Raw genomic sequence first — 13,060 nt, forward strand, 5'->3', positions numbered from 1 at the left:
TGATCTAAAACTTCAAGTCGGTCCCTAACCTGTGCTTAATTTTGGTTACAAACGGTTTCTGGTATGCGGGTTAATAACCGGTTTCTGTTTCTATATACCGAGACTTGCTGCCGTATTCTCTTTCTGATTTCTCTTCTGTGGCCCAAGCTTGCAGCCCAATCTTCTTTTCAGTTTTAGCCTACGTTTTGGTTTTGTTCATGAATCCTGTCCCATTAAAAATTAATAATTCCAACCCAATCTTTTTCTTTATAATTTTCCCCTTACTTTCAAGTTTCACCACAATATTTTCCACTTCATTCAACAATAAATTTAAACTTGAATTAATTTCATTTCAACACAAAATTGATTTATCTTCCTGTTCTTACGGTTGTTGCAGCTCGGTTCGTCTTAATTCCAAGTCATCGTTTTTAGATATGTGATTGAAATATACTGTTAAACGTGTTACAGAACGTGTCTAAAACTGCAACTAACAAAAATATATATGTTTTTAACAAAATTTGGTATCCAACTCGATGATTTTGTGTTTTCATTCAAAGTTTATTTTCTTCACAATCGCGACAGAACTAATCCTACTTAAAGTTACAAAAGATATAATCAACAATATAAATATTCTAGTTCAACTAAGATGTAACACTCCATTGATCACCTTGGATGAAGTTCTCACCCGAATACACATTTACATGATCAGCCGGAATCTGGCTACTCCAGCTCACCCTTCCCGACAAATCCAACCCCTTGCCAATATTACCAGCCTCCCCATAATAAAGCGTCTTCAACGCGAAATCACCCTTCCACGGCATCCACCCCTGCGGTGCAATCAACGCCTCCAAATTGCAATCAATGAACACTGTCCTCGAGAACTCCTTCCACGGTCTGCCAAGAAAGTTCTTATGAACTCTAGGTTTGCTATTGTACAACCTCATGTACTCTTCGGTTCCATTGATCAAACAATTTTGGAACACAAAACCCGTGGTCTGTGCTGGATCAATCCGGCCATGTGCAGTCACTGCATTGTTCTCACCCTTTTCGGGCTTGAGCTGACGTGGGCGAACCAGGATGGTGCAGTTTTGGAAGAGGGAAGCGGAGTTGCCAAATATGAAGTCGACGTTGCCTTCTATACGACATGATTTGTAGAATTGTCGAAGTGAGTGGGCGTAAAGCGTGTCTTGGTTACCCAGGAATTCACATTCCTCGATAATAGACCGGTCGCTATCGGAGCGGAAGGCCACGGCCTGGTGCGCATCGGGTCCCGCAGTGTTCTCTATGGTTAAACCACTTGCCATGAATCCATCGCCGACCACCCCTGGCAATTGGCATTGAATATTACAGGTTAGCAAAAACCGAAGCATAACTAAAAACCGAAATGTTTTCTAAAAAATAGCCATAACAAAACAAAACAAAACCCACAGTTATGGTTACGGTGAATGTGTATTTGTTTCGTGACTTTAACTAAAACAGTCTAACAGAAGCTTATATGATAATTAACATAAAAATATTATAATTTTAATCTAATTTAAATCGTACCGAATGTGGCTGTGTTATATGTAGATAGTCCAGGCTGGCCCACATTCAAAGACCCGGTAATTACAGTTTTACCCATCCCATCCCCCAAAACGACGACGTTCAGCTTCTCAATCCCAACCCGAACCGTTTCCTCATAAACCCCAGCCTTTACCCGAATCACGAACCAGCGCCCGTAACCCCAATTTGGGGCTGCATTAACCGCCTCTTGGACCGTCGCATAATCACACCCACCATCTTTACAAACCGTCACATCAGCTTTCAACCCAACCGGAACCCCTAATTGTGACACCCCACCTCCGGACCCACCACCACCCTCCCAAAACCCGTCTCTCTCCGTCTTCGGCGGCCCCCACAACGTCATTTCGTCACCAAACACGTCATACGCCCTCATCAAACTCAAGGCGTTACTCGTGTGACCAATGAAAGCGTTTAAAAACGACATCGTTTGGTTGATAGCTTTAGTCTCGTTCACGTATTTGAGTGCGGACCAGCAGTCGTACTGGTAGGCCAATCCTGCGCTTGTCCAAGCGCGGCCGTTCTTCATCTCGCCACGTGGCAACGCCTCAACCGTTGATTTGATACGGTACTCCGAATTGTTAAGATGCTCGATGCAGTTTTTAGCGGCAGTGATTCGATTTGGATTACCCGTAGACGACTCGAGTATTGATTGAGCCATAGACTGAGCTTCTTTAAGGTTGTTGTAACTGACGGTTAATGCTGATTGGATAATTTCAATTGCATTTCCGTTAGGGTATTGCGTGAGTGAAGACTCGCACAATTGTTGGTACCTGGTATTATATCAACAGTAATATTAGTAATTGTTAGTAATTAGGGTTGGTTACATACTAAAGTATTAGTAACATTACTATTGGTATAATACCTGGTGGCTTTACAAGCTTGTTGGATCAGATCTGAAGAGGAGGTTTGTTGGATGGAAATGAGAAGAAGAGAGATGAAGAGGATGGAGATGATAGCCATTGAGATTATGACTCGTTGAGTTGGAATCGGGCGGTGAATTGGCCTCTTGCGATTCATTTGATTGAGGATGATTTATATAGTGGTATGGATTTAGTGGTGGATGATCAAATTTGGAAGGTAGTGGAGTGATTATCCCGTGAGTGAGTGAGTGAGTGAGTGTGGAGTTGAGTCCAAAAAAGAATGTGTTCACGGGTTCTCCACTCACCTTAATTTTTTTTTTTTTTTTTGAAGATGATTTAACATGAGGTTATTGTTTTCTTGAAATTTCTTGGGTTTTAATTGGGTATAATAAAACTATTTTTGGAAACTAATAAAACGAAGTGTGTTAAATTAGAGACTAACGAACGTATTGAGTGCACTGTAATTGAAATGAATTAAAACTTAAAAGATAAGAAATATGTTAATTTTTAGGGAATAATCATAAAACATGTTTTATGTAACAAAATATCATATTTTTTATATAACTTTTAACATAATAGTGAAACTTTTTAACACTTAAAAGGGGTATTGTAGATTTTGAATCATGTAAACACTCATAAGATTTATGTATGTTTGTGACACTCGGAAAATTCTAGTTTAGAAACTATAAGAGCCAAATTGTTTTAAGAGTACGTATTACTCAATTATAATTTTAGTTGCGGTTTTTAGTTTATTTTGAACCCAAATCCAAACAAGACATGAACTTCAATAATGCACTTTTCTAATTGATAAACTGCTACTAGACAATAATATATATAACAAATAGGATAACTTAAGGCATTGATAAAGAATTTAATAACCTAAACTATTACCGCTATAATGTTTGTTGAGTTATTAGATCCAACAACTAAACCATCATATAAATGTCATCGTGCAATAAATGATTTGTGTATGATGAAAATTGTTATCAAGCCAGGTTTTATAGCGACTAGCAGAGTCACAAGGTGCAATAAATTGTTATCACTTAATTCTATATACTCACAACCAATAACGTTAAGATGATCAAGGAGCTACCCCAAAACCAAGTCTGATTAGAGTGCGAGGCATCAATCGTAGTGTACATCACATTACAAAATATGGGCCACTTCTAAGCCTAGTGAAAGATAGTAGGTTTAGTAACAGTGCTAGTAGAGACAAAGAAATAACATGATATGAAACTATTTAGGTTGGCAACTATAATCACGAGAACAAATGATCATATGATGGGAGGTGGGAGGGGTTGATGATGGGGATAAAAACCGATGGAGATAATGATGGACAAGCGATTATGATTGAGGGTGTGGTAGAATGGTAGAAGTATAAGTCTCGAGAACATGAGTCTCATGAATGGAATAAACAGCCTCATGTAAAGTGACACGACGAGAGGTGAAGGTACGATAACTATGAAGATTAGAACACATACACTTGTGATGATTTGGAGCATAGTCATAAAACAAGGAATGAATTTATGTGAGAGTCAAATATATTTTCAAGGAACAGATAGACAAATAACTAAAATTATGTAAGACGATATAAGCAATCTTGTTCTAATTGCGTCATTGATAGGTGGTTAAGAATTACTTTAAGAACAAAACTCATTCACCTCAAAGCAATAAGCAATATTTTTTTGTCATTGTCGTTTGTTAATTGACTTTAGCCTAGCATTGCGTGGGTGTCCTACTAGTATCCCATAATATATATTAATACGTCACGGGCCTGGGTTTTAGATCAAATAACTACATAAACATTAACGGTTATACGTCCTTTCACTAAAAAGTATTATCTTGAAAAATAGATAAGATTTTGTTGATTTGTTGGTCACATGTGTACTGTATGTTAAAAAGCCCTCCCAACAAATTACTATATATCATTCTGCGTAGTGCCTACTTGATTGATAAATGGCAAACCTATCTATATCTAAAATAAAGAGCTCCAGACTCATGCCAAGACAGAGAATGAATGGGGCATGGTCGGTCACATACTCACATGCACTAACTACTATTGCGGCCGGTGTCATCTTCCAACAAAATTATTTTATACCTAACTTTAATCTCTATCATTTTCTAATATTTTCAGAAATATATTTAACTGATTTTGATATGATGATGGCATTCAAAGTTTTTATAATGGAATATGGACTATATGTTGTTCGCATAGCACATTACATGAAGTTACTTCACTTCAAAAAAGAAAACATGAATTCACTTCTAAGTAGGGCCTAATATATAGTTGCAATATGTATTAAAAGGCTTACTTGATCCATTAGATCGGCCCATGTATATACACAACAATTTAGGGGTGTAAATGAATGTGCCAACACTTAAAAGATTATGTTGGGTCAAAGATTTGACATGATATGAATTAAGGGAGATTGGAATCTTCTCAACACTCCTCAAATATGGCTAAGTATGGAAACCGAGTACACTTAGACCTCCTAGCAAGGTTTTACTTGTCCTAGCAAGGTATTTTGCCTTTCGGGCAAGGTTATCTTCTTGAAGTCTTCTTAAGTGACAATCCGAGCAGGGTTCAGTTTGTCTAGCAAAGGTGTTCTTCAAGTCGAGCATAGTTTGTTTACTAGCAAACCCTTGACTAAACCAAGCTTATGAAGCCAAGAAATTGAAAGATCTAGCAAGGTTTCATCAATAAACAGTAGTCCGAGCATGCTTGAGGAAAGTGATCAAGAAATATTCTAAGGACTTTCCCTAGCAAGGTTCAACTTTTAGCAAGCTACAGTGCGCATAGCACAAGTCAAACAGTGTTCCTAGCACACTTTGGTTTGCTTAATAAGTTATTCATGAACAAAGAGTTGAAGGGATTCATGAATAACAGTTTGCTCGTAGGACCATATCGAGCAAAGTTTGCTATGGTCAAGAAGATTGAAGTCTGCTAGATGAGTATTTTCTTAGCAAATACTCTAAGTAAAGTCTACCCGGAGAACTGTTTGCCAGCACACTTCAAGGTTACCAGATCTGCTCGAAGAAGACAAAAGACACAAAGTCTACCCGGAAGACCTGCTTTTACACTTAGAATCTTTTGTAATATATTTTATGAATATGTATCAATCATTAGGGTTTCTAGAAGTCTGGACAGCTGTCAGGGGCAGGGCTATAAATAGAATGATCTAGGGCATGCCTACTAACGACAGCAAAGAATCCTTTACACTTTTCAGACCTACGGAATATTTCTGATTTGAATGTGACGGCTGTCCTAAGATTTGTACGGATAAACATGCCTTACAGAACCCCTAATTGATTTGCATTTGTATGAATCTTTCTATAGACTTTGAGTTAATGTTTGTGTCTGTTACATTTAAGAATCTTTAAGCAACAATCTTGTGTGTTAGTGATTCCGCCGTTAACATACATTTGTTCTTACTCTAAATAACAAGTCGTTAACCCTCTTGTCGACATATTATTGTGTGGGTTGCGACATCAATGTTCGAATTGAGTTGTGATTAAATGATAGAGTTTAAGCTCGAGCCTAAACTAAAGCTAAGTAATAGGGTTGAGCTATATGTATTCCAAGTTTAATTAGGCTCATAAGCCTAAACAAACCTACCATATATGTATACATAAAAATTTTAATCTAGTATTGCATAAAAATTTTAATATATGACTAAGGAAACTCTTAAATGTTAAGATGTACAATTATTGTTGCATATTGTACAATTAACAATGTAAATAATTTTATGAATGTAGGGATAATATGGTTTTTGCTCACAACTATTTACTTTCAAATATAATTTATAATAATGGTCCTTCAACTTTAATTAAGTTTTGTTAATTTATTAAATATTTAAACATTTACGGCATTATCTAAACCAACTACCCCCGTGACTTTTTAACGGCCATAACTTTTTCACACGTTAACATTTTCTCTAAAAAATTACAACATAAAAACGAGCATTTTATTTTTTTTTAATTTGAGTATGATACTGCTATAGTTTTTTAATTTAAATAAATATATTTGGTTCATATATCAAATATGTAAATACAAAGATGTTAAACAATACATCAAAGTTATGCATGGTTATCCAAAATATTATAAACCCTTCGTTTATAATATTTATATATTTTTTTGATTTTTAATTTTATTTAATATAAGAAAGTTAATAATATACTTAGGATTTGATGGCGAAAAAGTTTCATAAATAAATGAATATTATAACCCGGTTTAAAAGCTATATGGGTTTGCTGAGACCCATGACCCGCTTATTTTTTTACTAAAAAATTGTTTCTTAATTAAAATACTATTTTAAAAAAAATCGGATATTAATTTTAATATATCCCTATTTTATAGGATTTACTTATCAAATATTTGGTAAGATTAGTTTTTAATTTAGGATAGTAAGAGCTACCTGGGTTTGGTGAGACCCATACCCGTGAATTCATATCAAATGAGTGAGAAACCTCCATTTACAAATAAAGTAATATGATAGCTTGAGGGAATGTAGAGAGCAACCAGAGCTTTAAAGGGTTTTCGTTTATAAATATATATATATATATATATACTTATATATATATAAGATAATTTTATAAAAAGTAAAGAGTTAATGGTCATTTTCGTCCCTGTAGTTTGTCACTTTTACCACTTCAGTCCAAAGTTTGAGATTTTATCAATTTAGTCCTCATAGTTTTAAACATTAGCCAATTATGTCCTACCCGTCTAACAACGTCCAACTATGCTGTTAGTTTAAGGGTATTTTTCTCTTCCTCGTTTTAATTTTGATTTAATGGTCATTTTCGTCCCTGTGGTTTAATACTTTTGCCACTTCAGTCCAAAGTTTGAAATTTTGTCAACTAATTTTGTCCTCATAGCCAATTATATCCCCTCATCTAATGGCATCCAACTATATTGTTATTTCGTTATCACGTTTCCCTTACATGAGGGTCATAAATGTCTTTTTAGACATTATGTGAGGGTATAATTGTCTTTATAGACATAATCAATATCGTTTAACCATCTACAACCCTAGAGTTCGACGAATTCAAGACACACCACGATATGAAGAACACACGGGCGATTTAGTGTATCGATTTCTTAAGCAAACATGGAAATGTGGGATATTCGACCTCTCAATGTTGATTTCGACTCAGATGTTTGCTATGATGTGTTAATCTTGAATATCTATTTGGATGTCGTTAGACGAGGGGACATAATTACTTTGTTCGCTACGATATTAGACCTCACATAGTTAGATGTCGTTAGACGACGAGACATAATTGGCTATGAGGACTAAATTGAGAAATTTTCAAATTTTGGACTGAAGTGACAAAAGTATCAAACCACAGGGATGAAAATGACCATTAACTCAAAATAAAAAGGAGAAAGACAAAAATACCCTTAAGATAATGGCATAGTTGGATGTCGTTAGACGGGTGGGACGTAATTGGCTAATGTTTAAAACTATGAGGACTAAATTGATAAATTTTCAAGCTTTGGACTGAAGTGACAAAAGTAGCAAACCACAGAGACAAAAATGGCCATTAACTCTACAATAAATTTGAAAAGTCAAACCGAAATTTTAACGCATGTCTTTAGCATTCAACTTCACGTTCATCTCGCGCGTCCATGGGCTTTGTCTTAGCCATCCTCGGGTTCGTCTTAGCCTTCCTCTTAAGAATTTAGTGCATGTCTTGTACCTTATCTTGAGTGAATTATCTCTTCCGGTTTGCCCTTTGTCTCTACCTTGTGCATTTGCATGCTTGCTTTCGCCTCTATTCATGGTGCTACTGTAGAAAAAACTTTATTTTAATATGGTGATGGCGCAAATACATTCCGTGCTTTTAACCCAACTCAAGCTGAAGAAACTTATTCAATGGTCACTGCTAATCGCTTTTGGTCCCAAATCTTTGGGGTTGCTTTTTCCAATAAACGTTGGTTACATTTCTGTATGTTATTTGTACCAATAACTGGTTTATGGATGAGTGCTCTTGGAGTAGTCGGTCTGGCCTTGAACCTACATGCCTATGACTTTGTTTTTCAAGAAATTCGTGCGGCGAAAGATCCTGAATTTGAGACTTTCTACACCAAAAATATTCGACCTCATTTTGTGTGGTAACAGATGACAATGTTTAGTCATTACATTGACCCAAATCATGTTTCCACGTCACAAGATTCACCATTCATACTTGTTACCATTGTGTGCAAAATAGCTTAATTTCTTTAGACAATTACACGGTTTATGTGGTTGCTCACATAGAAAACACCCTTTATTAGCGGACCTTTCTTTTTCATACCTTGATGCCCTTTGTGCTTTCTCTTTTCAAACATTGGTTAATTGAACTAAGATGAAAGTGGTTAAGGAGTTCTGTAACAACTCGAGTTTCAAACTAATATTCTATAACCGTTACCTGACCCGCTTTTATATTCAGGAAATTTTTACCAAGAAATATCGCGTAATTGCGTTAATATTATTTTATTAATAATTGTTTATTATATTTATTTAATATATATATATATAACTACTTTGAAATATATACGCTTTTAACACGAAACTAAACTCTTGACCAAATATATTCCCACCTTAAACCTCCAGGGACTAAAACGCAAATATTATTAAGATTATTCTCATATTCTTTTTCCCTCCTTGATCCGTTAACCCAGTATACTATCCATATTGCGACCCGTGACCCGATGCATTGTCTTGGACCACAATTTTCGCGTTTAGTTTGGAATTGATTTGGGATTATTGTATATCTTACCTTACGCGGCCTGCCAACAGCTGCAATTAGGAAAATGAAATCAATTTGGATACGTATTGCAATTATAACTTGAACCGTCTTTAAACGTTAACCAATATGCATCCTAACGAACTCGATAATCCAATTAAAAACTACATATACAATCTCTAACCCATCGCCGTCCTTAACCCCCTATCTTATTGAATTATATTTAGCCGCTATGTGTTCGTTCGTCATCACCATCGCCGGCCCTGTTTGGATCAATTAATCATTCAATCAATCATCGTTTCAGGTAATTGATCTTACTGTTTAGATCGCTTTTGAGCATAGATCATTAACCCTATGGTTAATTGATCGTTTATAATATGGATTGAAGGTTTGAATCGTCTAGGGTTTTGCAGTCGTCTGGACATGTGTCTGCGCTGTTTATAAACTTTTGTTTGTGCGTTCGTAACAGCGTGCGAAGCTAGATCAGTTGGTTAGGATTGTGCTGTTAAAGACTTGGGTGGCCGGGGGGCGTAGGTTCGGAACCCCCCCCCCCCCCCAGCCCGGTTTTTGTTGTTTTTGTTACTAATTCATTTATTTATTTATTTTGTTAACATATCTAATTATTTAAGCTTTAATAAAAATATTTTAGATGCTATATTTTTACAAAACCGTCATTTAAACTAGTCACTGTTTCGCATATTGCTTCAAACCATATATTGTATGTATATATATATTAAGTATTAAAAATTGATAAAGGTCCTTATAATAAAAGGGTTTTAATATTTAAAAAAAGTTTTAATCTAAAGTATCTATTTAATAGAATCGTGTTAATTAACTTATTAAAAATTATAGTTTACGTATTTTATAAAAGATCATATTTTATATAAATATTATTTACTAATTTTCCTTTATTATTTACAATATTTATTTAAAAGAAATCTCATCAATGGTGAAAATATATATAACTACATTAAAGGTATTTTTAGTAATTATTTAATACAAACCTCTTTATATAATGTATTCAAAAATTATAAATATTATTTATTCAAGTATTATACTTATAATGATAATTTTATATAATTAAAATATGTTATTTAAACCTTTGAGTGATGAAAGTGATAATAAAATTGATAATAAATCAATGCAATAATTTATCCTCGTTTAGAACACCCCCCGATCATCATCGAACGTTTATCTAGTTTTAGATTCATTGTTGAAATTGTAGTTATTTGTTCCACAATTATTGTTACTTAAGATTTCTCGTCGGTAAATCGAAGAGCCTGACTTACCGCTTTCTTACATATTCGTTTACCTCTTGCTTATCACTAAGGTGAGTAATCACTCCCCTATTTTACTTGTTTTCAAATGTTTTGGGGACACTTGCGTACCATTTATCATATTATTTATCTTATTATTTCTCAAACACAAACTGTGATCTTTGTGTTGTGTATCAATTGAATGGTTGCCTGTTACCTGCTATTTGCTTACTTGCTTACTTGAATCGCATTCGGAAAGGTCCAACATAATCTCATTATAGTATGATCATGCGACCGTCATAGTGGCCGGAGCCCGATCGCATTGGCAATGGTTTCACCGACACTTCATTTTTGGTAACCAATGCCCATTCGCATGGCAACGGTTTAGCCCTTTCTTTATGGTTGATTGTTTATGTATGTGCTATGGTTTAATTGGTTATACTCACAGATAACAGTTTTGCCTATTTTTATTCACCTATATCATTATATATTATTATCATTTTTGTTTGTGTTAAAACTGGTGTTCTACTCACCTAACATGTGTTGTTGACAAACATATATTTTGTACGCATTTACAGGTTATAGATTTGGATTGCTTATCGAACTGAAGCTCACATAGAGATGACTTTAGGATAAAACATATATAAGAATAATTGGTTTTGTATTTGTAATTTTCTTTATTTTTGTTGTATATGAATGTTGTTTGATAATAAATAAATTAATTAGATATTGTCACTTTATAATTTCATGATAGTAACCTTGTGAGCTGTGACAATCAGTTCGTGCCCCGGCATTTCCGCCGTAGGTTGGGGTGTGATAGATTGGTATCAGAGCCGAAGGTTTAAGATAGGTCGTTAGTGGTGCCTTAGTAACATGCTTAGGAACCCCATATGTGCTTATTTGTTTACCTGATGTGTTCTATTTGATTGTTTACAGCTTACGTAATTACTTGCTAGATTAGGTACGTATTCAACTGCTTAGTTAATTATTTATTTTATTGTCATACACACACAACTCCGAAGCTATGCTTCATTCTCAAATATTTTATTGCTCCGAGACTATGTCTCATTCTCAAAATATTTTTATATCTCTGAGGCTACGCCTCAAACTCAAAATATTTCTACTTAATTTTTTTTAAATTGTCTTTTATTGCCGGAAATTTTCTTGAGAATTTCCTAGCTTTGTATTTGCTTTTTTTTTCGCTTAGAACTAGGGAATGTGACAAGATTCCACGACATTGTGGGAATTGTCATGCGACCGACACTTTAAACGTTTAAAGTAACCGGCTAAACTGTTACAGCCTTTATTGTGTTTTTTTTTTCAAAATGTCTAGTCGGGTGTAAAACCCATGGGACGCCATGGACACGCCAACTGTACATTTGCACAATTTGTTATATTTGCGATATTTTGTTGGAACATTATCATCCATGGTGATGCACGAGATGTTTCAACTACTTATGCTTGAGTTCGTTTATTCGTTAGGTAGTTTGGTCGGTCAAATCGCCATGTAACACTCATGGGCCGACAACCTCAATTGATTCGTTAATTAAGTTGGGCCATTCAAATTTCCATGTAATGCTCATGGGAGGCCGACTAACACATTTGTTTTGGTTTTGGTATGCTAATAAGTTGGGGGAAAAAATGCCATGGAAAGCTCATGGGAAACCCCACACCTCGAATAACATTCGTTAAATGTTTTATTTGTTTGATTTTATACCAAACAATTTATGGGGTGATTTAACTATTCAATTATTCTCTTATTGTTGTGAAACAAGCCTAATAGCTAAAACATAAGAGAAGGAGATGTAGGGAGAAAGGGAGATATTTCATTAATAAGATGTATCTTACAATGGGGTATAAAGGGATGTATATATAAGAGAAGATAACTTGGACAATAAGCCTAATCTATATTAGGTATTGATAACCACCAGAATATATATTTATAACACTCCCCCTTGGTTATCAACTTAATACGCTTGGAGTGATGCCTCATTAAAAACCTTGCTAGGAAAACCCAATGGGACAAAACCATAGCTAAGGGAAAAAGAGTGCAACGCGTATTGTCTCCTCCTGATTTATATATCCTTTAAAATGGTAAATATCGATCTTCTGTGAAAGCTACAAAACGCTTGTACTCAATCATCTGTGTCTTCGTCCTTTTACATGCCAATCGTTAAGTTGAACAATGCTGCATGATCTTCATGTGAAAAGTTCTATTGTATCATCTGTTGTGTTTCTCTGCATCGACAAGACTAACAAAACTTGTTTTGACAAGTTAGTAAAATATAAACGCATATCTTTCATACCTGAAATATATGTTTTAACTCATTTCGACGTCTCCTAGCTGGATACATGCTGTTATACATATATAAAGAAAATAATAATCATATATAGCTAACAATAGGATATAATGCACATATGCATTTAATTGTGGTATTTCCGAACTAATAATATTTCATAATTAGGTATAAAACGATATAGAGTGCATTGTAACATACTCAAGAAGTCTTGTCTTTGGTAAAATGTATCAACATCTTTTAGATGTACTTTGATGGATTGGTAAACATATAATTATATATACACTCGAACTACGGGTCGAGAAATAATCATATCATGTCAAGTTCTTTCAAAAATTCTCCCTCTAAAAGCTCAATAGTTTCTCTCGATGATGTG

The 13,060-nt window shown here is 34.8% G+C and overlaps 1 protein-coding gene across 1 annotated transcript; it reads right to left on the reverse strand.

The window, feature by feature from the left end:
• Window positions 1-589: 589 nt before the first annotated feature.
• On the reverse strand, window positions 590-2,713 carry LOC143615793 (putative pectinesterase/pectinesterase inhibitor 51). The gene is made up of 3 exons (XM_077088824.1): window positions 2,405-2,713; window positions 1,525-2,312; window positions 590-1,303 (listed from the first exon to the last, which is right to left on the reverse strand). Exons 1-3 carry the CDS (start codon window positions 2,557-2,559, stop codon window positions 621-623), a joined length of 1,626 nt encoding a protein of 541 aa, XP_076944939.1. The 5' UTR covers window positions 2,560-2,713; the 3' UTR covers window positions 590-620.
• Between the last annotated feature and the right edge of the window lie 10,347 nt (window positions 2,714-13,060).

This window comes from Bidens hawaiensis, unplaced genomic scaffold, assembly GCF_021521415.1.
Source record: "Bidens hawaiensis isolate Kalapana, Puna unplaced genomic scaffold, B.hawaiensis_p1.1 tig00044331_1, whole genome shotgun sequence".
NCBI classification, from domain to species: Eukaryota; Viridiplantae; Streptophyta; class Magnoliopsida; order Asterales; family Asteraceae; genus Bidens; species Bidens hawaiensis.